Source organism: Schistocerca americana, chromosome 2 (genome assembly GCF_021461395.2).
Source record: "Schistocerca americana isolate TAMUIC-IGC-003095 chromosome 2, iqSchAmer2.1, whole genome shotgun sequence".
Lineage (NCBI taxonomy): Eukaryota > Metazoa > Arthropoda > Insecta > Orthoptera > Acrididae > Schistocerca > Schistocerca americana.
In genome coordinates, this window is record NC_060120.1 from 452,515,785 (window position 1) to 452,542,185 (window position 26,401).

A 26,401-nucleotide genomic window follows, 5' to 3' on the forward strand; every position below is an offset into this window, starting at 1 on the left:
CAATCCAGCTGTTTTCTGATGAAGGAGATCCCAGCCATTAAATTAGTGCTCTGTTCCCACGACGTCTTATTACTCGTTTGATGAGGATTACATATGGTACAGAGCTCTTCTGCAATTACTCTGTGTAAAAGCATCCTGCAATTTCTTCACCCTTGCTATTCTTTAAGATACATGTTCGGGGGTTCGTTCTCGGCACTTTGGGTACTGTGAATATTTCAGCTGACCAGTTTCGTAAGTACGATTTCTCAAATGCAGTCTTGTGCTTTGAAATACGTACTAAGTGACCTACATTAAACCTTTGTTTGCGTGGATCCGGCATTTTAATGCGGAAATTTACCGACTCTATGAGTAAATTGTCATGAACATCAATCGGTCTCATTTTTATTGTACTATGTTTGGTTCGATTATATCGCGCTATTATCTGCGGTAGGATATCCATCCACTTTTACGAACCACGAAGATTAAATCGCTTCCACTGTTCTGTTCAGACGCTCCATAATACTGGCTTTCAGGTGGCTAAACGTTGAGTAGCAGTGTATTCCGTACCGCTAAATCACAGTCTTGAAATGTTCATTGTAAAACTCTCCACTATGATCGGTTTGAAGGTTGTCAGGACATAGATTCATTCCTGTTTGCAGCAAACGCTCGAACACTGCAGCAACATCTCTCCCTGTCTTTGTTCTCACAGATAATGCCCATGCGCATTTAGAGTATGTATCAATGACCATTAAAATATACTTGAAACCTTTATTCTCACAGTTGTTCAGACCCATATTCACAAGATCCTCCTGCCATGTCATCCAGTCCTTTAATCATCACATGTCCGCGAGGGTATGTTCTGCGTCCTGGTTTGTACAGCTCCTGAACTACTGTTTCCATACTTGCTATTACTATTCAATGATTCCTCAATCTCTAAGTTCTGAAATTATTGAGACAACCTCATTGAATGTGCTCTATTACCAGCTGCAGCTGAAGCCATCAACAGCCAAAGTCTATCTATTAGTTCATCTGCCCCATCGTAATACATATATACTGGGGGATGGAACTTGCTGGTGCTGACAGGTTGGATCTCGCTGACACATGTCCTGATCCTGACAAGCTGGATGGGGACTCTACAGATACATCTGGTGGAGAGAGAAGAAGAATCATCAGCATCATATGTTGCTGCTACAGAAATAATAATAATAATAATAATAATAGAGCAAAGTAGATACAATACATACTTTTCTGCTGCTTCCCCCACCTGTTCTGCTGAGCTGACTGGCACTTCATCATCCTGGCTGACTGACTGATGGCGATAGATTTTGAGCAGCTGCCGGGCTCTCCTTATATACACCCTGCCTACGTCATCATGATGCTGTGCTCCTATCGGCTGAACTGCAACATGACCTGTCGCAGCGCTGTCTAGCGGTGAACTTGCGAACTAGATCAGTTCTTTGGTCTGCTGAATCGGAGGCAGTTGTCTCTTGTGGGGTGGGAGCTTATATGTAGGTTTTAGAAACGACAGACAATTCCAGCAGAAACAGATGTCTTGATGCGTTGTGTACTGCATCTTTAATGCATCTCGATGCGAAGCATTTCCTCTTCATGTGTTCAAGCCAACATGGCTGCTAAAGTTCTCCCGGTCAGACGCCAACAGCTCTTCGATAGAAGACATCCTGCACAGCCATGAGGATGGGGATGAGCAGCTGCTCTTCATTGGTATATTTTGTGTGTACGAATATGCTTCCACTGAAGTGAATTGACATCAACTGCCTGGCTCTTCTGTTTTGGGAGAGTGAATGCTTTATGTTGAATATCTCAACAGTTTGTGCATGTGCATGAGCATGTGTTGGTTATGACATGCATCTTGGCTCCATCCCTCTGCCTTGTCGCAATTTGCTGAACTGAATTCTTATGCTTCTTCCTCCTACACTCTGCCGTTATCATACTCTTCCACACCTCATGTAGTGAACTGTGGCTACAGTCCTCATTCGAGTGTGTACATGTAATGCTGCTATTGGTAGCTGCTCCATCTTTCACATTCATCTTGATGACCGAACACATCACTATGGTTCCACAATGACAGGTCAGCAAAGACTGAATGTGCGCCACCAATTCTGGTCACGTGAGTGGAGAAAAAAAAAATCCCTCCAAAATTCGAAATTCCCACCCATTTTCCAAGAGGATGACGCACCAACATTAAAAAAAGTCTGAAAGGGGGGACCTGTAGACGCACATAATTCAGTTTCCCTCCAAAAATTCAAACTTCCCAACCGGGGGGGGGGGGGGGGGGCACTTTCCCGCCAAAAGCCGCCACCTTGGATAATGGTACTCATGTCATCAGCTGACGTCACGGCCACCATCTCGGATTACGGTACTCACGTCATCAGCAGACGTCACAGCTACCATCTTGGATGATGTCAGTGGGGTGGCACACTACTCAGTTCATCCTCCTCCACCCCATGCTGCAGTTCTAACTGTCTCCAAGCTACAGGAAAAGCCGTGGACCACACTTGATCATCCTCCTTACAGCCCAGACTCATCGCTCTGTGATTCCCATTTATTCAGACCACTTGAAGCTCTAGGAAGGCGATGATCTGAAGATGACGAGAGAGTGGAAGACTTTGTGCGCAACTGGCTGGTGGCACGACCCAGTTCTTTTTATGATGAGGGCATCAAAAAGCTGCCCATACACTGGGACAAATGCTTTTCCAAAGCAGGAGATTATGTGGAAAAATAAATTATAATTGCCTCGAGTTTTTCAATAAATGAATTTATGTAAAAAAAATAAAATCCCGTTTATATTTGATCCACCCTTGTATTTGATGACATGTATGTTCAGTAACAATGTCACAAACCTAGCCAGAAACTGAGTGTAAAGCCCTTGAAACTGCTAAAAGCGAACTGCCACCTAGGTCATCTTTGTTTTATTATTTTTAAAAGAATCTTCTGAAATTTTCAAACCTTTTTTACTGGAATTTTGGATACTGAAGTTGGCAGCGCTGGAGGGAAAGGAATGCTTCCCTGTCTCACCCCTCGCACACAGTCTAGCTGCCTAATGCAAATTTGTGGAATTATTTTTCTCTGGCAAATATGTGGATTGTAATAGGCTGTTCGAAAGGGTGGCATTTCGGGAAATAAAGGAAAGAGGAGTTGCTCAGGTATTTACAGTGCTTCGAGAATTTCTGCGTAAATTCTACAACCACATGGCCTTCTGCCGTCTGGAACAAACAATATTTTAGATGTGAGAGTGGGATGCTAGAATCCTACCTACTGCGCGTCACATGTCTGTGTGTGCAGGTGTGAAATCAGTCGCGAGCAGGAGGTAGACGCGGCAGAGAAATGGCACCAACAAGTATTTGTCGGGCGATCCATGGAAGTTCGAGTGAAAGTATACGGAAGAACTGTGGAACTTTCAGGTTATTCTGTGCTAATCGTATCAGTGACCATTTTTATAAATAACAAGAACAATTGAGATTCTGAAGTCTGAAAAAAAAACTCTTATCTTGGACTTGCTGGAGGCAAGACGTATTTTACGATTTGTTTGTAATAGAGTTATGGCTGTTAAGCCAACTCTTTGCTAAATGTATTTAAATCTGTTTCTAATGCGAGACGATACGAGTGACTTACAAGAAGTCTAATATTTATGTGCGAAGTGTGAATTTTGTTCCTTATGAAGCTCAAATACATCGATAGTTGTTGAAAAGTATTCTTCGAGTACGTTATTATTTCGCAAGTAGAGAGAGAGTCTTTAAGGTTCCTGTAACTAGCATCTTTCTTCGGAGAAGAAGCTGGCTATCCAGAGAAGAGGATCAGCTGTGTACATAAAGTAAGTCGACTCGTATAAGAGAAGTGGGAAGTTTGCACATACACTTCACACACTCTTAGTCATCAAAATCGTTAGAGTATGCATGGCATTTTATGACTGGCAGTTGTTGACAGATTTGCGTGTGTCGAATGAACGGCGAGTTGGCCGCACTTTCTCGAATGTGTTTCAGTGTTAGAAGTAGATGATGTTTTAACGGACTTTGTTACTTTACAGTGGCTGCAGAATTTTGGTACTTCGGTTGCCAACAGATTAAAACTAACTTCGGTAAGTGGCGTAAATAACGGCCCCAGGAATTATTAAGTAGAAGTGAACGGATGTACACCAGCAAACATTTCACAGCCTTTTTTGTTTAATGTTAGACGCTGTGCAGAATACAGTGGTCTATGCAGAGCGACCAGTTTTCGTCCAAAGCTCTGGGCGAGACAGTGTTAGCACCTTTCAGCAAGTCAGAAATGGCACAATAGAGCCGCACATCCTACAATCTTCCTGAAAGTAGCCTATTTAGATTTTTTAGATGAAAGAATGTAATTTTTATGGGCCATCGATAGATGGTGAAATGGTGAATGCTATGGGGTTTGGAACAACATAAGTGCAGACACTACATGTTTATTTTTGTGCTGAGGATGCACTTTTTCATACGCTGCTGACCTGACTTTTTCTCAGTTCCTCACTTAATAAACCTTTGTCTCAGAAGTGTCTCACAATTGCATCTGAACAACTTGTTAGTGAGGTGACACTGTGTAAATTCTGTTATGTTTTGGCAAAAGAAGCAAATTTTAACATGATAAGAGAAATGTGTAGGTTTTACTCAAAATTACCCACTCGTGATGGTTTTCTCCAAGTCACATATGGTTAACAAGCAAGACAAAAGTAAATCGCTGCTTTTGTTACATTTCCATCAGAATTCTTTCCATATTGTACCCAAAGCAGAGGTGACAGATCATTTTGAATGGTCGCCACACAAGTGTGAGCCTGGAGGGACTCCACTTAATATTTTTTTTTTAAATGTGAGTGTAGGCTTCAGTTTAGAATGGCACTACCCCTCCAGCACTCAGCATTTCCCCTACAACACGTCCCCATCACCCCCACCACTACTGCACTCCCCACATGTCAATCACAAAAGCCCTCCAGCAAAGACACAGCAATACCCCATGGCCCACCATTGTAACCAGAAAATATTAAAACGACAGAAAAACCTCCCTCCAGAGAAACCAAAGAAGTAGCACTGGCACAATACAGTAACATAAAAAAACGCAACGTAAAACAAGAAAAAATATCAGACCCACCAACAATTAACTAACAAAACTGGGCTTGTACATTTTGCTGACTACTTTCATAAATGCAAGAAATAAACAATAACCTTTAGGAATACTCTTCGTCCAACAGTATTCATCCAAATGGCCTTGCAACACAGAAATCCTTCTCTTTCCCTGCCCGACAATAGATTTTACAGCTTCCCCCCCCCCCCCCCCCCTCGATAGTATTAGAACATGTCCTGTCTTATAATCTATAAACTGAATATTGTGATTCACGACCAAATGATGATAACCCCTTCCACCCAACCCCTTGTACGAGGCAAACCCATCCGACACGCCTACAGAACCTTCTTCCACATATTCTTCTATTAAAGATGTCAAGACTTCCTTTGTCCGATTTGGTAAACCCTAAATACAACATCAGCACAATCTCCTCCAGAAACTACTACTCCAAAATCCCAAAGCCCAACAACCTCGTGCACCCTTTCGTACTTTCTCTTTCCAAAATGTGACTCATCTACTTCAACTATAACCCCTGCCCCTACCCCCCCCCCTCCAATGACCCCCTAAACTTTATAAATTCCCTGCAGACTTCTCTACAAAACGAGAACCAGTCGACTACAGTGCCACACAAAACCCCTGCTTCATCCATGACAGATTTGCAAGATGATTCGTAGCAAAAATAGCAGGTTAGCATGACATGAATTCGTCGGAAGTTCGTGATGACGCAACCTTCGTCAAAACCATATAATTTCCACAGACACTGCACTTGCAAAATTCAGCAAAGAAGCCCAATGATTGCAAAAATTTTATAGTTGATTTATAGTCACTCATTTTCTGAAGCAGAATTTTTGTTGTAAAAACAACTGATTCATCCATAACGAACAGCGTCAGAAATCAAGACCTTATAAATCACGGCTACTTATAAATCACGACTGCTTTCATTAACAAAAGTTGCCGAAAACAAATTATGAGATGAAAACAAAACAATCTACATCGAATTTTTAATATTTTTAATATACGCGCGTAACGAGGAAATCCAGAGAAATCATTTAACGTTCATCGACAGCAATCTGCGGCACAAACAAAAAAACTATCACACATTAAGTCATTGGTCAAAGCCGATGGGTGGTATCAGACACTAGAATTGACCCCAAGATGTCTACACAATACAAAGGTCAAACCAGACACTGTTTGATCTCTAGTCCCACAGATATACCATTTTAGAGCTATAGCTCGTTGGTCTCTGACATCGATAGTGTTGTTGTCCCCACAGAGCCCCTACTCCCCATAGTACACAGTGCTATTAAGAGAGGTGACTGACCCACATCGACTATGGTGTAGTGCAGATGCAGGTGCACGTGACTAGTCATGCCATGACTCGCTGCAGGACAGGGCATGGCTGGACCATTTCTCATTGTCTGTAATGTGGTGGAGGCAGCATGTACTGGAAAGAGCCACGTGTGCTGGAGGTCGTAGTGTGCACCTGAACCATGGCTGCATTGGAGCAGGTGGTGGCGGTAGGCATCGCTCGGGCGTTAGAGATGCTGCAGGGGAAAGGGGCATACTGGTTGCTAGGAGGTGTCAATAGATCAATAGATGCAGTTTAAATACAGGTATGATGGTAGGACCCTGCAGTTGACATGAGAGGGTAAACCCCCCCCCCCATCCCAAAATTGCCACCTGGGGCAGACACCCCGCATGCACATGAGCCCGCTCACAACTGCTCGAACGAATCTAATGTAAACAGTTGTGATGCTACACTCATGGAAGGCAATTTGTTGTTATGAAGCATTGCATAGTCTTCCTAGAGCCTTTGATTCATTTTGCTATTTGCAGACGCTTCTATGAGCACTGTGTTTTGTTGTTGTATGCGGCACATTTCCTTTGCAACGGAAGTTTTATTTTATTTTATTTTTTTCTCTCTAGTTCATGTTTTATTGCCGCAGTATTATTCTGCAATAGCGGTATACAGTAATATCCTTTGTTAGAGAACCGGTTCTTGCCAGCCAAAATTACAAAAATTTAACTGAAAACTAAATCAAAGAAAAATTCCCGGAATTCTAAAAACTTCCAGGGTTTTTCCTGGTTTTCTCCCGGATGAAAAATTCTCGTTTAATTGGTAGTGATTGTCGAAGGGCAGCCAAAGTGGGATACCAATGGATTGATGACTGTGAGACACATGCTCGATGACTGCTAATATGTATTTACAGCTTCGTGATTTGGGAAGTGTGCCAAACAGACCCAGACATATGTGCCACAATCGAGTGCATGGTACCTCAAAGCGACTGAGTGTCATTTGTGCATGACACCCGATCAAGCTGTGTTCACATGACACAGGCCTGCACTCATGTATGGCAGTTTCATTTGGTATTAGGCCACATGAATCATTCAGTCATCAGCCATATCATTGGTTGAACACTTGGGTGAGCCAGGTTGTGAATTTGGTCAAATAGTGCATGTAGTCTGGTATGAGGGGCCTCACTCTATTTTGTGAGACCTCACACAGTAAGCAAACATAGATGCGTCATAGCACACTGCTTGATTCATAAGATTAATGTGTTGTTGATGAGTTTGGTGATTAATGGGCTGATCGGTTGATCATGAACAAGTTAGTGTAGTCTATGTGGAAGAAGATTGTGTTAATGCAAGAGAAGTAATCTGCAACAATATTATCAGCTCCTCGTAAATATCCAACACTGTTAGTATACTGAAAGATCAAGTAAAGGTGACGGAAGTGACGGGTTGATAACCTCTGATGGATTGTGTATTGCATCTGCTACTGGTTTATGGCCCATATACATCACTACGTGTCTTCCTTCAATGTCCTTGCACAAGAATCATACCACTTCATACTCCATGTTTTGTTCTTAGTCAAATGCAGACCACTTTGACTATTAAGGTTTTAAGTTTCTTTGAGAAAAAATGTACGGGTTGCATCTCGCCATCTATTCCTTGCTGCATAGACTGCACTGATAGCCATTTCAGTTGCATCTATCATGACCATGAAGGGTGCATCTGGAAGGGATGGGCAAGCACCATTGCTTTTCCGAGGTTGGCTTTTGCTCATTTGAGTGCAGTTTGCATTTGCAGTGTCCATACCAGATTCTTCCTGCCATGTATGTTTGGTCTGGCGAGAGCATTGGTGAGTGGGGCTTTAATTTCAGCCACATGTGACTGATGGCAATGGTAAAATTTGAGAAGTCGAAGGAATCATTGTAAATTGTGATATTTTTGTGAAGCTGTAGCTGTCAGATGAATTCAGTCCATTGCGGTATGGGTTTAATGCTCGGCGTTCAGAGTGTGTTTGAGAAAGGAACCTCTGATTATTGCAGTTGCATTTTCTTCATTTTTGATGACCCAGTCTCTCAGACGGTGGTGCGAACTAATTTGAGCTTGCACGCATGGTCTTGATTGTTGTAAGAGGAAAACAAGAGATATGCATAAGAATAATCTAATTTAAAGAGAATACCATCAATTAATCTCTACCATGTTTGGGCAGCATTTTTCAGACTATAAGGCATGAACAGGATTTCGAACAGGGTAATGATCACTGTTTTATCATCTTATTTATGCATTTGGTATTTGCAGATATGACATTTTGCAGTCTATCACACTGAAGACTGCATTTGTGAGTGAATAAGTGAAGTCCTGTGTGTTGAGAATGGGGTAACTATCCTATGTAGTTCAGAAATTAAGCACTCTGTAGTCACCGCTAAGTCAGAGAAAATTGTTCTTTTTCACGCCAAGTTTAATGGATGACACTCAGGACCTGTCAGAGGGGCAAAAACAATCCCTGACTGAAGGAGGTCGTTGATTGCTGTCTTGAGTGCTTGCAGGAGCTAATTGGCATGCCTTGTGGCAAGTCCGTGGGCCAGGGTTAGATAGGAAGTGATGCATTGTGCTGTTGCAAATGGCGCACTGGCGAGCATTTGTGCACATCATGTAGAGGGTAGAATGTGGAGTCCATGAACTGGAAGGCAAAGCAGAAAGTGATAACTAACCTGTGTTTGCTGTGCAAAGTTGTGTTGCGTCACCAGCATGTCTGCTTGGTGGCAATCCGATGGGGTAGGGCCGTCAGGAGGGAGGGCAGCCGCTAGCATCTTATGTTACTCAAGAACGTACGCGAGAACCCATATAATGTTGTGAAGTTGAAGGTTTAGGTTTTCATTATCTCTGCAGAGAACCTCTGATTGTTGATGAGTGTTGAGGTATTGGTGCTGTGTCATCATGATTGTGTTGACGACCATATTGCTTTCTTGGATGATAGTCAAGCATTTGTCATTAACATTGTTAATTAACCAGTAGATTCCAAGACGGAGTGCACTGCCAGAGGTGAAACCAGGGCAAAAAGCCCAGTGATCAGGTGTTGGGTCTCACAGCAGCTGCTTGTTTGAGGTCAGGTGAGAGGCAGAACATTGAAGGAAGTCCACAAATAATATGTCAGCAAAGAGGAAAGTCCATGAATAGTGCAGATTTCTGCCGAGTTGAAACATGTGATTAATTGATCCACATATTGAGATCGTGGAGTTGTCAGCAGCTCATGTCCAGCTCAATATGTGTGAGGTAGCTTATTGTTCTTATTGTTCATATGTAGCCCAGTGTGCCTACTTCGCTCCACACTTGGCATTTTGGAAGTAGAGAAGCCAACAGTTGCATGCAGTGCTACCAAACTGCATTTGGTACCAGTGCAGTTGTGTAGCACTGGCAGTGGGGTTGAATGTCACTGTGTTGTGAGCTGCAGCATTGATGCCACATGAAACTGGCAAGATCACAGGTTAATGTAAGCGCGATATAAGCCATTGCACATGTGAAATACTGATACATTAATAACCAGTGTAACCACCAGAATGTTGAATGCAGACATGGAAATATGCATTAATTGCATTATACCAGTGCTAGATGTCAGTTTGTGGGATGGAGTCCCATGCCTGTTACGCTTGGTGAGTCGGTACAGGGCCCTACAATGGAAAGTTTGTATATACTTTGTAGTTTGAGGGTAAATGTCCCCAGTCCCCCCCTTCCCCCAATACTGCAATGCTTTACTATTTCTAATGTTGAAATGTTTGTAGATTCTGGTGGGTGCTAAGGCTTAAGGCCAGCGCTCTCTGCCATCCCCCTCCCCCTCCTAGGCCTGTGCATTTGTGTGCCTGTTGTGTTTGTGGCATACATGCAACACAACAACAATGTAGTAAACAACAGCAGAATAAATACCTTAACTTTCCTATCATGCATACAATAATAAGAATGTGTGAAGGGGATTATGAGAACTAAAACTATGTTTCAGTCTTAAGTTTTGTAATCGTAACTATTCTTAAAGGCCACTCAATAAAGCAGTTAACTGTAGAGTGAAAAGATAATTATTTACGCTCTGATCAGATGGTACTGATGCCAGAACCATCTAGTGGCTCTAACACGCTATACAAGCGTTACCTTTGCAATACTACCAGACAGTTGTATCTTATACACCATTTAAGGTGGATTTTCAATGTTTACAATATGCCCAGCTTATGTAAACAGATGTGCTACTGTGTTTTTGTTATGTAACAATCATCTGATTGGACATGGCTATTTGCCCAAGGTGCTTTGTTTTTAAATATTTTAGTTAAGGCAAACCTTTTGTAATGCGCTATTTTTTATCCACATGCCTCCTTGGTGTGAGGTACAACATAAAATGAACACATTTTATAACAAAAAGATATTTTGAAGTATGTAAATGAACAGTTTCACTTCCATTTTTGTAATGCCAACCTTATTCCAAATATCACATCTTATGTTATGAGACATATTCCATGTACATGCACTTTTTTACAGACCTGAAGATGACAGCAAAGTCTCTTGAAACTGGCTGTTTTAAATAAAGAGATATTTATGCGATCTTGGCTTTAGTATGTGTTTAACAGGTAAAACAGATCGCCCCTTCTGTCTTCTCAAAATGAGAAAATGCAAGCCATTGTTTGTATTTTTTTTTTTTTCTCGCAGTTTCCTAACGTAATTTTAGCAACCTCCCTTTCTCCATCCCCACATTCAGTGTCCCTTGACTGGATGTACTGATAAATTTTCTCTGTAATACCTGATAAAATTTATCTTTTTCTTTACCAAAATAAGGTATAAATATTTCCAAAGGATCGTGCAGTTACATTTGTAGTGTGTGTGTGTGTGTGTGTGTGTGTGTGTGTGTGTGTGTGTGTGTGTGTCACTGCCACGTTGTGAGCACAAAGATACTTTTTCTTTTTATCGATTTCTGATCATAGCTTTACTTATAAGGGTATTCAGCTTTGAAATATGAAAATACCACATTTATGTACAGGCAATTTAACATGTACATGCACGCACATATACATAAAAAAGCTGCTAAATTGCTCTGAACTAATAGTGAATTACTGAGACTTTGTTAATATTTACGGATGAACATTGATGTAAAGGTGTAAATGACAAGACAATAAGAAAGTTGATTGAATATACGAAAAAAGCTTATATTCTGAAGTAAGCACCACAATTTATTTTCCATCTGAATAACAAACTCCACAAAACGTGTTATATTTAAATCTGATTGAAATTCCAACTACAGAACAATGGAATGTTTAGAAAGCTCTCAGGGTCTATCTTACAATAGGCATATAGGAATGTAGATACCACATTTGTCAATGCAAACAAGTGTCTCAGCTGCAGAGACAGAAATCAACACACTTCAATTATTGCTTTTTGAAGTGTAACACCACAATACCCTAGTTATGAGTAGAACATATTTGCATGTTCCAGGCTCCTTCCATGCTTTAGGAAATGAGTATAAAACTAATAGCCTTACTTCAACTGATACAGTCTTTAGGGCTGCACTGGTCCATACTCAGTAAACAATCATATGACTCCATTCTCCTCCTCCTCCTCCTCCTCCTCCTCCTCCTCCTTTCATTTCCAATGTTGTTCTTTATTCTCTTTGGTCCAAGCCTTCCCTGTCTTCAACTTCAGCTATTCCCAGAAATCTTTGTACATTCATAATTTTTTCTCAAGCAGATTGTGGTCCTGGATATCTTTAGGAGAAATTTCCAGTTCTCTGGCATCTTTTTCAACTTTTGTGAATCTTGCTCCACTGATGTCTGTTATTAATTTTTACATACAGCAGACCATAATATTTTAGTAACATACCATCATCATGATTAGCACCATAATATACTACGTACAGCAATTAAATGTTGGCGTTGATTTCAGTAATTATCAAAAATTAGTTACAGAAAAGAAGGCACTGTGTAACAATAGCCCATTTACAATAAAATGGTTAGAATAACTGTCTTAAATACTAACAATATGGAAAGGATAGATTGCTACTCACCACATACAGGATGCATTAAGTCACAGACAGGCACAATGAAAAGACTGCTATACTTTTAGCTTTCAGACAGAAAAGTCCTCCATCAGAAGCGACACACACACACACACACACACACACACACACACACACACACACACAAACTACTGTCTAAGGTGGCAAAAGCTTAAGTTTAACAGTCTTTCCATTGAGTCTTTCCGTGGCTCAACACCTCCTCTATGTGATGATTAGCAGTCTACCCTTTTCATATTATTATTATTGTTATTATTATTATTATTATTATTATTATTCCATCCTGGACTTCCCATCATTTTACCTTACAATACTTCAGTGTGTGTAAATTACTGCACATATGTTCTATCACAAATGTGTAGTATTACGAACATAGAACAATATGTTCATCATATACACAAAATTTCACTTGTTACAGTCCTTCAATTGTCTACTTCTTGCATAAATAATGCTGTACCATATCTCCTTTACTTTCCTGCTGCAATTCTCTTCATATGATTAAGGGCACTCCCTGCCTTGAACCATTCTATATGCTGCTCGTTCAGTGTGTGATTCAATTGTATCTGTTCTTTCCTGCCATCTGCATGTTTCAGTTCTGCAGTTACAGGCTGAAATAAACAGCAAAAATTACAATACTGCAGCATTAAAATATTGTTAAAATGTGTTAATACAGAGTGAGCAAAATGCCAAATAAATAAGGCTTTGATATTCTACATTTACAGTCAGCAAACCACCAAAATGTATGTCAAAGGGTACTTCCCACTGAACCACATATTAAGGTTTCCTCAACTTATGGTCTGTATGAATTCCTTGAATACCTCTGTGCACATTGTAATTTAATCTTGTCTTTTCAGTATATAGGGGATCAGTATGTAGAGAATTCTAGTATATTCTTAGATTCTTCACTTAGGATCGATACTTCAAGCTTCATAAATAGAATTTGATGGTGTAGTTTGTGTGTCTATACCTCCTCTATATACATTCAACATCCACTGTTAGTCCAATTTGGTGAGGTTAAATACACTTAAACAATATTCTAGGATGTGCTGCTTGAAAGTTTTATAAGCAATTTCCTTTCTAGACTTCTTTCACTTCCCCAGTATCCTACCGATAAACCAAAGTTAGCCACCTGCTTTACCCATAACTGAGTCGATGCAAGCGTTCCATTTCAAAAAGCGACAAACTATTATACTCAGGTTTTTAGTGAGATAACCGACTATGACTCACTGATGTTTCAGTTCTAGGATACTTAGTTTCTGTGTTTTGTGAAGTGCACAATTTTACATTCCTGAACATTTAAACACGTTTCCAATTGCACAACTTTGAAATCTTCATGCGCTGATAAAACATTTCTGCATTTTTTTCAGACACTTCATTATAGGTAACTGCATAATATGAAAAAGTCCAATGTTACTCTTAATGTTGTCTTCTAGGCCAAGAAGTATTGCATTAACCTGACAGCCTTGGCTAGGATGCCATGTGGGGAAAGTGCAAGTTTGGATTTACATGGCCATGTTTTCAGAATCCATGCCGGTTGGCATGGCAAAGGTCATTCTTCTCAAGATCGCTCCTTCTGTTTGACCTAGTAATACATTCTAAGATTCTGCAACAGAAAGGTACTGAATGGTAGTTGAGTGGATCACTTCTGCAACACTTCTTGTAAACAGGTGTGATCTGCGCTTTCTTGAAACTACCAGTCACAAATTTTTGTTTGGTGTTTCTATAGTATATTCCAGTTAGCCGGGGGGCTATTGCAGTCACTGACTGTGTATAGAATCACACAGGTACTGCACTTAAGGTGTTTCTCAACTGTCACAAATATCACTGTTACTCGTCTTTGCAGTGGTGCCAGAATTGTAATGTAGCTGCACTCCTGGAAATTCCTTTAAAAAGGAACATTTGAAAAACAGAATTCAGCATTTCTATTTTTGCTTTTGCTATCCTGTGTAAGCCATGAGTGTATGGGCACTAACCTTGGTATAGCTCACAGGCTTTACATACAACCAGAATTATGGGTTCTGGGAGACTTCTTTTCATAAAACTTTCCTACAGTAGTTAATTATGGCTTTGTACATTGCTGTTTAGACAGACATGTTTGCCTTACCATTTCTGCACCCACACTCTTGTGCTTTGTTTCACAACTTGTATACAGCAATCATTGTTTATTTACAAGAGAATGTATATCACTGAGGCTCCTTCACACCAAGAACTGTTCTACCAAGTACACCTGTACCCAATACTTGGTCAACCTCCTAGCCTTTCTACCTGTTCATGGCCAGAGCTAAATGTCCGAAGTTACTCTAACAGATATGAACTGACAGTCTCTTTGTACTTTGGTAATCATTGCTGGTAAAACCACATTATGGTCACCAATACTAGCTTCAGTGTGTAGCTCCTTAGAGGGTCAGGTCTATTTGTTACCATGAGATTTAATGCATTTCCATCACACGCACGCTTCCAACTGTCTGTTCTAGATTGTTTTCAGAGGAGGTATTCATACCGTTTCGCAGGATGTCGCATCACATCCCCTTACAATATCACTATCAATTTTTGATGATTGATGAGTCTTCCATGATGACAGTATGATTGGGGAACCTATGTATTAGCAAGCTGAGGTCCTCTCTACAGTTCTCTGTTATATATTAAGATATAATTACCCCAAAAGTTTCACTGTTGCCAACTTCTGCAGCTAATCATTAGAATTTTAGTAGACTCTTTTTTGGATCTTACATAAATATTTCAGGGTGTCCTACATATATCAATATCTGAGCTTGATAGATAGCCACCTCATCCAAAATATCCTTTCGTGGAACCCACACAGTGTCTGTGGTGTGGGTAGCCACTTCTGATGTGTAGTACACCCCTGGTCCATATAGGGGACCCCCAAAGCTGAGCCACAGCCCAGCTTGCCACACAACATTCAAAGTCCATGGTTCATAAATTCCACTCAAATCAAAACCAGGGGGTCCACAAACAGTTTTGGAAACAATTCTGCATGTTTCCGGTCACTAGACTTACCTAAGTTTGGCTTCTGAGCCCACACAACAGCCACCATTTGTTCCAATGTGTACCACAATATGCAGTTGGTTGTACCCTGTTCCACCTGCCAGAAAAGCCTCTTCAATGTGTTTAATGAAGTATCCACACAAACACAGTGCACCGTCTTCCTCCCCACACATTGCTGCCATTTTTATATGAAGAATCATTATTCACTGCACATTCAAAATATCACACTACAGCTCTAGCTCCTCACTGACGTGTCACAGCAAGCTTTCCAACAGGCAGAGTGTGTCTCACTGCCCCAGTTGTAAATTTTATTGGGAGGCAGCACCAGAAACTTGGGGATGACTGTAATATTCTGATTTTGTTCTGGTCTCTGGTTTCCTTGTACAGTTATCTCTAATGAGCATGTCATCACTGATACATTAAAACCTAATTACTGCTCTGCAAAAACATTTCAAAAGAAAGTGCAACATTACATTCCCCTTTATAAATGAACATAATTCAACATTATCTCAAGTAGCAATATAACTTCAGAGTTCAAGCCATTAAAACAGTCATATTCTTTTTCTCGCTGAAATGTATAGACATCAAATGAGAAATGCAGCTGTTCTTTACATGAATATAAGAACAACTCATTCATCAAATTTCATTATGTAGGAATCCAAATTAGAGAACTATAGAGGGACAAAACCAACTACCTTAAATCACACTACTTCAATGAAATACTGATGAAAAATAAACTATGTTGACAACTTACAAAACAATGTTAAAGGGAAGGTAATATTTATACATGTATGAAATAGCATTCGACCAACAATATTGTGCAGGATAGCAAGTGTGATATGGGCATCTGGATCAGAAACATCAATTGAAATAATAAAGCAATAAATTCCAAAAAAGAATCCAGGAATGTTTATTCATGAAACGGGAAGTACATCTGAGGCATCTGGGGAAGCAACTAACTGCTTGGGAATGTAGCCACTATGACCAAGTCTCAAGGATGGCATGCGAGAGCAGAAGAGGGACATGTTTGCAGGTCAGGTGTAGGCACGCAAGAGAGCGAGCCAGGAGCATGCAGTCCTGGTCTCACACTCCCATTGGCCAGGGACTGTGAATGAAGTCCGTTCACGGCATCTCACGATCAGCAATCCTTACCATGAGAACAGCAACAGGTCAGCAGTGCCTGCTGAAGCCTTGGGTAGGTTGTGAGCAGTCTGCACAGTATCTCAGCTCGGAGCAAAGGAATGGAAATCATCAGTAAGCATTTTTAAAATTTACTGTCCCTCGCTCTACCAGCATGTGGTTCCTGTACAATCTACAGGCCAAAAGAGGCTAATTTATATTAACAGGCTAGCAATGAGGTCATGAGGCAGAGTGAGTGTTTTAACTATGAGTACCTAGCTATCTTCAATTTTTATCTCATGAAAGATATTCAAGATACCATCTTAACTACGGAGAAGTTGTTGAAAGAGAAATAAATTATCAATGCACATCAATCCTTACCTTTCCAGGGGCAAGATTTTGAAGTCCAAGAAGTGAGATCTTATCTGAAGCCTGTATTTTGTCATAGTCTGCAGGATTAGCGAAAGTGAGTGGCAGTAGACCCTGCTTCTTCAGGTTGGTCTCGGCAATACGAGCAAATGACTTCACAATGATGGCTCGACCACCCAAATAACGAGGTTCCAGTGCAGCAAGCTCCCTGCTGCTTCCTTCTCCTGAGAAACATTTAGTGTTGAGTCACATAAGGAATAATAGTCTTTTCTTTCTTTTGTCTTTTTAAAAAAGAACACACTCTCAGACACTCTCATTAACTCCTTAACTTTTTTTCAAATTATGTCCCAAAAAATAATATTTTTTTATTACTGAAAAACATCTTATAATGAATGACATTACATGAAAACATATAAAGATAGCTTTAAAAGCTCAAAATAATGAGTTACAAAATTCTGAAGTCCACCAATAATAAAATCCTGAGCATACTGATACACTGTACTTTGACTAAAATATCCTGAAACTTGAAGTCATTTTTGTTAGTTTCCGTATAGTTATGGAGTCTAACCGTGTATTTCACAGTGGCTTCCTGTGAACCTGAATCTTGGAGGAGCTGGCTGGAGCACAGCGGATGTATTTATCTCGTACAACTTGTGAGTGCTTGTCACTCAACTGATGTACTGTCATCACTTTTAGTCTCTAATCAGGGTGTATACGCAGATAAGGAAAAAATTCATGGATTTTTTTTTCCCAGATTTCCCGGTTAAAAATACATTTTCTCCTGGGTGAAAATACACTTTTTCCGTGTTAATTATACTTTCCCTCAGAACTGTAAAACTTATCCTTTGAGTGGATATGGTTTTATACTGCAGCGGAGAACTTTCCGGCACTTTAGAAAATGAAACTCAGGGTGGATGAGACACATTTTGGAAAGATCCTGCATGCGCAGTAACATGTACGCTGCATATTTTCGTATTATCATAATTGTTGTTATAATTGTTATAACCTTAGCCGAGTGGTGTGACTGATAGTGACTGAATTCACACAACAGTGTGAATTCAATCACTACCGGTCACACCACTCAGCTAAGGTTATAACAACAGGGTGTATACGACCCGGGACAACCGGGAGAACTGGGAAAAACCTGAGAATTTTTTCATCCAGGAGAAAACCGGGAAAAACCCAGGAATTGTTTAGAATTCCAGTAATTTTTCAGTGTTTTGGTTTTCAGCAAAATTTTTGTGATTTTGACTGGTAAGAACCAATACTCTAACAAAGGATATTACTGAATCCCACTACTGCAGAATAATACTGCAGCAACAAAACATGAACGAGAGAAAACAAAACGAAAATAAAACGTAAGTTGCAAAGGAAATGCGCCATATACAACAAAGCACAGTGCTCATACAAGCATCTGCCAACAGCATAGTGTGTCGAAGGCTTAGCAAGACTATGCAATGCTTCATAACAACAAATTGCCTCAGATGAGCGTGACGTGACAACTGTTTAAATTAGAGTCGTTTGAGTAGTTGCGGGTGGGCACTTGCAGTTTATTCGCGTATGAGTACTACGTTGTCCCACTTCTGGTTGCGGAAGTGTGACTGGGCGCCACTACCTAATATTGCCCCGGTTCGAAAATATAGTAAATCTGGGGCTGATGCACAGAGCAGTTCGAGTTGTGGTGGGGAGCTGGGTCGTCTCCACGCGACCCGTGTTTACGTTCAGTGATTTTGTTGTTTTGTCTTCCTTTATTGCTCTCACGTTAAATGACGATGAAACGGATTTTTGTGGCCAGGAGCTATCAAATGAATTAAAATACGTTCGCTTAGTAATGGAAGGCTAAAATATGTTATTAGTTTCAGAATTTTTTCCAGTTTTCTGACAGTCAACCATTAATCGCCTTGCAGAACAATGAAGTTATTTTTGTCGGTTTGATAAAGAGATTTGGCTTTTATTAATCTTTTCTGCTGAGGCAGTCAATTTATTTGAAACGAAGTGTTTAATTTCATACTCTTGGCTGGTTTCAACTGTTCGCTGCATTTCAAGTGCATGTATGGCATTATACCATAATAAAGAACCAAACATGAGATAATACAGCACTGGTACTCCAAGAAAATTTAGATCCGAATGTGGACACACTTTATGTACTATAAGCCGAATTATGCATTTTAGTGTGGATCACAAAACTCTGATGCTCTTGAAGTATCTTCTGATTTCTTGTTTCTTTTGTGACATGATGTAAGATCTTTTAATGCTTTGTTTTACCCTTACAAACATATGGGCTTCCTGCGTTATTGTAGCTGCGCAAGCGAGGTGACGCCTGTCATCTGGCGCTCTCTTGCAACTGCTGAAATGAAAGTATTTCTAACAGGTCGCGGGAAATATTGCGAATGGTGCTTTGAAAAGTGTTACATTCAAAGTAAATTTCGTTTTGCGCAAGATGAACTATGTGTGAGAATGTACGATGAATTTCTTAAATCACCAAGCATTTGACTCCATTTAAAAATCAACTCTTTGAGGACGACCATTTAGAAGAATTTAGAGCCCAGATCAGACATTTACGTAGTTATTAAAAATTTTACTGGCACATTTGTCTGATGTATCTTAATTTAAAGCATGAACTTTTCTTATTTGTGTGTTCGCGCTACTTAAGAGTAATCTCGCTATTGGTTGACTACATCACGTGTCCTATGCTGTCATCAGCGGGCGGCTTACAAAAGCGCATCGCAATCTCGATTTCAATGCTTTGGAAAGTAACATGCGGCGTTTGGTGGAATTCAAATTTATACCTTCATAATGCGAAAATATGCAGCATACATGACCCCCCCCCCCCCCCTCCCCCAGGAGTTTCGTTTTCTAAAGTGCTGGGAAATTCTATGTCGGTATATAAAACCATAAACATTCAGAGGATTGATGAGTTTTACAGTGACGAGGAAGAGTATACTGCCACTTAACACGGAGAAAGCGTATTTTCACCCGGGAGAACATGTATTTTGAACCAGGAAATCCGGGAATTTTTTTTCTTTGTCCACGTATATACCCTGAACACTTACAATATTCTCACAACAAGATTGGTTGAAAGTTATGAACAGGTTGAGTGGTAGAACACACACATTAGTCACTGGAAAAAAGCAAAATCGAAATAACAAAAGAAAATTCTGATCTTCGTTTAAGCTTCCGTTTTTCTTCCCTGGGGAATAAATGGTTTTCCCACCCCCTCTTCTCTGTAGAAAGGCAAGAAGCACTTGTTACAAGTCAATGTGAACGTTTCCGTAGGTCTGTTGTGATAACAAAGACAGAAGAAATTATGTTAAGGTAAAATAACTGGAGTAGCTGATACAGTTCTTACTGCAACAACACATATTGCATTGCTGCTTTAACACCAATCCACCACACAGCATAAACAACAACAACAAATACATAAGGGACAACCAAAAAGTTTCCATTCAAAGACTGTACAGTTCACAATCCACCCAGGAAAAACTGGCATAAGCACTGAGGCAATCATCCCACTGATGCATCAGTTTGAAGATACCTATTTGGTAAAACAAAATGTCCTCCTGTGTGGCGAAGTCCATAACTACCTGCTGCACATCCTCACCCCAAACATACTGTTGACCCTTCAAGGTCTTTTTTTAAGGAACTGAAGGTGCAGTAAGAACAGCAAGAGAGATCACGACAAGTGGGAGGGGTGCCCTAGTGTTTCCCACTTGAATTGGTGTAACTTCTGCACTGCTACATTTGCGATATTATAATGTGTGTTATCATGAAGCAGCAATACCCCTAGTTTCCAGAATGAGATTTTCACTCTGCAGCGGAGTGTGCGCTGATATGAAACTTCCTGGCAGATTAAAACTGTGTGCCCGACCGAGACTCGAACTCGGGACCTTTGCCTTTCGCGGGCAAGTGCTCTACCATCTGAGCTACCTAGTTCTGCTAGGTTCGCAGGAGAGCTTCTGTAAAGTTTGGAAGGTAGGAGACGAGATACTGGCAGAAGTAAAGCTGTGAGTCCAGGCGTTAGTCGTGCTTCGGTAGCTCAGATGGTAGAACACTTGCCCGCGAAAGGCAAAGGTCCCGAGTTCGAGTCTCGGTCGGGCACACAGTTTTAATCTGCCAGGAAGTTTCAATACCCCTAGTTGCAGTTTTCCTGCATGTTTTGCTTTAACTGCAAGCTGTAATTTCTCCAGTGTTGTGCAGCACCGTTCCACAGTGATGGAGACACTAGGTACCTTGAAATCAATAAGCAATGGGTCCTGGTAATCAAAGAACAGAGTGAGGATCACCTTTCCCACAGATGAATGGCTCTTTAACTTCTTGGAATGAGGGAATGGTGGATCACACCTTTACATCTTCAATACTACCAACTCTGGTTCCCAGTGGTGGCATCATCTTTGGTCGGCTGCAACAGTGCACTCAAGGTATGTGTTCCCTTCAACACTGAAATTCACCATCAGGTGGTTCAAGCAAACAGCCACCCAGATTGTTTTTTATTTCGCATCTAATGCCTGGGGTATGTATTAATTAGCTGCAGAACTTGCAGTAGCCTGACTCCTGCCAGATAATGTGTTGCATGCTACAAAAGCTGATGTCGAGACCCTCTGCTAGTGCACAAATAGTTATGCGCTGGTCTGCCCTAATCACATCATCAACCACCGACTTTTTGTCCATAACTGATGAGGCTAGCCTCCCAGACAGTCTGGTGTCTTGTGTCAAATTGTGACAAGCACGGAACTTGGCACACTATTCCAAAATGATGATTTTTGACAGACATGCTGCCCCACCCACCTTCTTCATTCTCTAATGGATGTCATCTGGTGCTTGTCCTTCAGCGGCCAAGAAAAGAATAACAGCATGTCGGTAATAACGTTGCACAGTTCATGTTTCCACATTTACCACACACATGTTGGAAAGACACAAATGCCACAATTATCCCTTGCCTACGTGTTGGTGCTAGTGCACCTTCATCAGTGTTGCACTGTGTTGCATACACGTTGCAGCAACGTCCTCAAATGGAAACTGTTTATCACTCCTTAGGCCTATAATGACTAGCAACAATGTGGTTGCAACTGACGTGAAAGCAGGTAAGTTTTGTTTATCTCCAGAATTATCTGACACACCACCAATTTGTGTTTCAGCATGCTAATGGCTGTCAATTGTCACTGTGCCCACTTACCAACAAACAAGTCTTAGTAATGTACGAGACACCAGTGAAGCACACTACTCACCGTAATTCTCATCTCCAACAGCTACCCAACGAATACCCTTAGCTTTGTAAGCTCTCGCGACATCTGGGACTGGTCCCCATTCACCAGTAAGTTGATTTTTCACTTTGTTCATTTCACCATTATCAGCATTCACAGCTCTGAAATTCAAGAAATAATCAATCAACCAAACATTCACTCACTCGCTTTGCTCAGCAATGCCAAAAAATTAATGTACCTCAGGTTTCCAAATATGAACCAATCCCCGGATCTTACAGTGTACACAATGGGAAAAAATTATATATGTATAGTAATCCAATACTTCTACTGTTATGATACCACCAGATGAAGAGACATGACAACCATAATCAAATTCAGCTTGCTCAGAAACTGACATCTATCTTACAGGGTGATCCATTACTCATTAACTGACATAAGTTTCTACTGTGCCCAAGATTAATACTGACCTTAACATTTTATGTATAAAAATGAAAAATTAATGTCAATTTGCTGCTACCATCTACTATGGTCCCATTCCCTCCATACACAGTATCATAGATGATGTTACAACATAGCTATCATCATTTAGTACAACCAGCACTGTTGTCATGCTAAAGGGTGCCCACAACAGGTGCTGGAGAGGGGAATCAGGGGAGGGAGAGAGGAGGAGGAAACCCCCCCCACCCCCCAACCACCACCTCCAGCTCTCAGGGAAAGAAAAAATAGTGTAGCCAGGTGTTTTCTTTCAAGAAGATTTGAAGGTCAGTATTATGCAAGTTTTTAACAGGGTTGGAACTGGAACTTTTCTACGGATGCTAACAAGTCCTACTCATCATCTAAAATTCTAAAAATACTCCATACCCCTTGGTCTAGGCCCACCCCTACAAACTATTGTATGGGCACAGTTTGCCATGCATTCTCTGAACTGCACCACGAGTTACCGCACACACTCACTGTAGTTACTTTTCCCCCTTCATTTTAAGACAGTTCATTCATGAGAAGATGTAGTGATTAGCACATACTGCTATTTGATTCGTGTTGAAATACTGTTTAGCCAATAACTAAAATGATACACCATTACCAGTTTCAGTATTGCATGACTGTCTGTGTGTAGTGTCCAAGGCAACTAACATGAACTGACAATCACTGTTGGTGACAACAAAAATCAGTAATGTTGTAAAGCTACTAGGCAGTCTTCTTGATGAATAAACAAATTTTTAAGAGCAATACTATCATTTTTCAAACAACCTTTTACCCTATGATTAAGCTAGCATATTTTCTGAAAGTTTGCTTTAATGTAATATGAACTTTGTGATTCTATTTTCCCTCCAGTTCACGAAAGAAAGCGAACTTAATGATTAACGAGTACCTTACCCTATGAACAGGTTGTTCGAAATGTTATCCAGATGGCCTCGATATTTCAGCCACGGTCCTGCTGCAGAGATGTGATCAGTTGTGCACTTGCCCTCTACCTACAGCAATGAAAATTATATTTAATTTACAATCAAAACCTATAGCTGTAATGATATTCAGTTCTGTGCTTCGTTACAAAAGCTGAAACCAATTAAGAAAAAAATATAGTGTAGCCAGGTGTTTTCTTTCAAGAAGCAATTTCTTTCGAGCACCAATTTATAAATTTGTACTAAAATATTTTCTCAAAAATGCTACACCAACTACCAGACAGAAATTATTCTGGTGACAAAAAAAAATTACATTTATAATCAAATGCATGAAAGAAGCAGTTTTAACATTAAACAATACGCTATCGGCAACTAATACTACCAATAACCAGTCAGTATTTTAGTAATCATATTTTGTATGTTCCCATATAATTCATATGGGGCTGCAGCATCCTTTGTACTGAGAGGCTTAATTTGCTCTGTCACAGATATTAAAGTAGAGAATAAATTTAATATGGAATGTGCAAGTGTGCAAAATACACACAAGAAGTAAAGTTTACATGGGTATACAAAGGGCCAAATTTTCATAAACTACACATTTTGTGCTTTTGAGTCCATACTGAACAAAAATAGTTCCCCCAACTTGAGTGACTCGCTGGTTACCATCTCAAAAAATTGCTGGTGCTGAAAAACATTTGCCCACAGTACACAATAAATTTATGATGTGCATCTCTATTTAAGGACTCAGTGAATGAATGCTATTTTGAGGCTCGTTAAGCAATAATTTTAAAAATATAAAAATGTCAAGCCTCTGTCATAAGTCTCTCCCTCATTCACTCTTTTTTTTTCTTCATATCTTTGTTGTCCTCATTATTGCTCGATGTCCCCCTTACATTATTCCATCCCAAGATGCCTTCCTTAATTTAAACTGAGCTATACAGGGCTAAGCCTATCAAGCAGAAGTAATTAGAACAGCTGACTTTTCTTATTTTTTTATATATTCTTTCACAACCAGAAACCCTACCCAAGTGTGCCCATACCAAGGGCCAACTGGGGGCACAGTCAATACCATGGAACTACTTCTATGGCTACACCCCCTCCCCCCCTTGATTTTTTTTAAGAATCTAACTCCCATGTACACAAGAGCTTCAAAAGTCTCATTATTTTACATGTGAGTTAATGTATTAAACACACTGAAGCACCAAAGACACTGGTATAGACATTTGTATTCAAATACAGAGATATGTAAACAGGCAGAATATGCTGCTGAGGTCGGCAATGCCTATATAAGACAACAAGTGTCTGGCACAGTTGTTGGATCAGTTGCTGCTGCTAGAATGGCAGGTTATCAAAATTTAAGTGAGTTTGAACATGGTGTTATAGTCAGCACACAAACGATGGGACACAGTATCTCCGAGATAGCAATGAAGTGGGTATTTTCCCGTATGACCATTTCATGAGTGTAACGCGAATATCAGGAATCTGGCAAAACATCAAATCTCCGACATCGCTGGGGCCAGAAAAAGCTCCTGCAGGAATGGGACCAACGACAACTGAAGAGAATTGTTCAACATGACAGAAGTGCAACCCTTCCACAAGTTGCTGCAGAGTTCAATGCTGGGTCATTAAAATGAAACATCATCAATATGGGCTCGCGGAGCCCACTCGTGTACCCTTGATGACTGCACGACACAAAGCATAGGAACATTGGACTGTTGATGACTGGAAACACGCCTGGTCGGACAAGCCTCATTTCAAATTGTATGAAGCGGATGGACATGTATGGGTATGGAGACAACCTCATGAACCCATGGAACCTGCATGTCACCAGGGAACGGTTAAAGCTGGTGGAGGCTCCATAATGGTGTGGGGAATGTGCAGTTGGGGTGATATGGGATCACTGATAAGTCTAGATACGACACTGACAAGTGCCACGTAAGTATCCTGTCTGATCACCTGCATCCACTCATGTCCATTGTGCATTGCGACGGACTTACACAATTCCAGCTCGACAATGCAACACCCCACACATCCAGAATTGCTACAGGGTGGCTCCAGCAACACTTTTCTGAGTTTAAATGCTTCCTCTGGCCACCAAACTCCCCAGACATGAACGTTATTGAGCATATCTGGGACGCCTTTCAACATACTGCTCAGAAGATATCTCCACCCCCTCGTGCGCTTACAGATTTATGGACAGCCCTGCATGATTCATGGTGTTAATTCCCTTCAGCACTACCTCAGACATTAGTCAAGTCCATGCCATGTCGTGTTGCAGCACTTCTGCGTGCTCGCTGGGGCACCTCCACGACATAATGCAGCTCTACCAGTTTCTTTGGCTATTCAGTGTATTTGCTGATAAGAGTGTAAAACATTTATGATGAAGACACAAAACCCTAATTACGTTGGCTTTATTTTACCCCATTATTCACCCACAGACTAACGAAAAATTTAATTATTCACCCAGAGACTAATGAAAAATTTAGAAGTCTTGAAGTTATGTGCAAAGTTTGCTGAAAGTTGCTAAGTGCTCTCATTCTCAAATACTGGATGAATATAATCTGTGTAATTTGCATACCATGTGTTGCCCTGCCTCAAGACATATACACAGTTTCTAACTAGAATAATCGGTTTATTGTGATAAACCTTTAATGTAAGATTATACTGCTTAATGAGTAGATTACATTGGTATTTCAAATTTTTAGAGATGGTCAATAATTATATGACATCCTGAAAGTCAATTTTTTCATTGATCCTGGAAGCCGTTGAACAGGCAACCAGCAACTTCATCCATGCACAGTTTTAGCTGGTTAGTAATACGAACGACAGCCTATTGCCTTCAGAGCTAAAATCTACCACCTAATCCCCTATACCATTTTACATTTTATTATTAGTATTTG

At 40.5% G+C, this 26,401-nt stretch overlaps 1 protein-coding gene across 1 annotated transcript in view; it reads right to left on the minus strand.

Moving 5' to 3' along the window:
* Positions 1–11,527: 11,527 nt before the first annotated feature.
* LOC124595442 (probable aconitate hydratase, mitochondrial) overlaps positions 11,528–26,401 on the minus strand; it is an 83,229-nt gene continuing 68,355 nt past the window's right edge. Inside the window, exons 12-15 of the mRNA XM_047134186.1 lie at positions 23,476–23,573; positions 22,126–22,262; positions 16,913–17,124; positions 11,528–13,014 (exon numbers count right to left, since the gene is read on the minus strand). Of these exons, the coding sequence (XP_046990142.1) occupies positions 12,874–13,014; positions 16,913–17,124; positions 22,126–22,262; positions 23,476–23,573 (588 nt within the window). The 3' untranslated portion in view covers positions 11,528–12,873. The remainder of the gene's footprint in view (positions 13,015–16,912; positions 17,125–22,125; positions 22,263–23,475; positions 23,574–26,401) is intronic.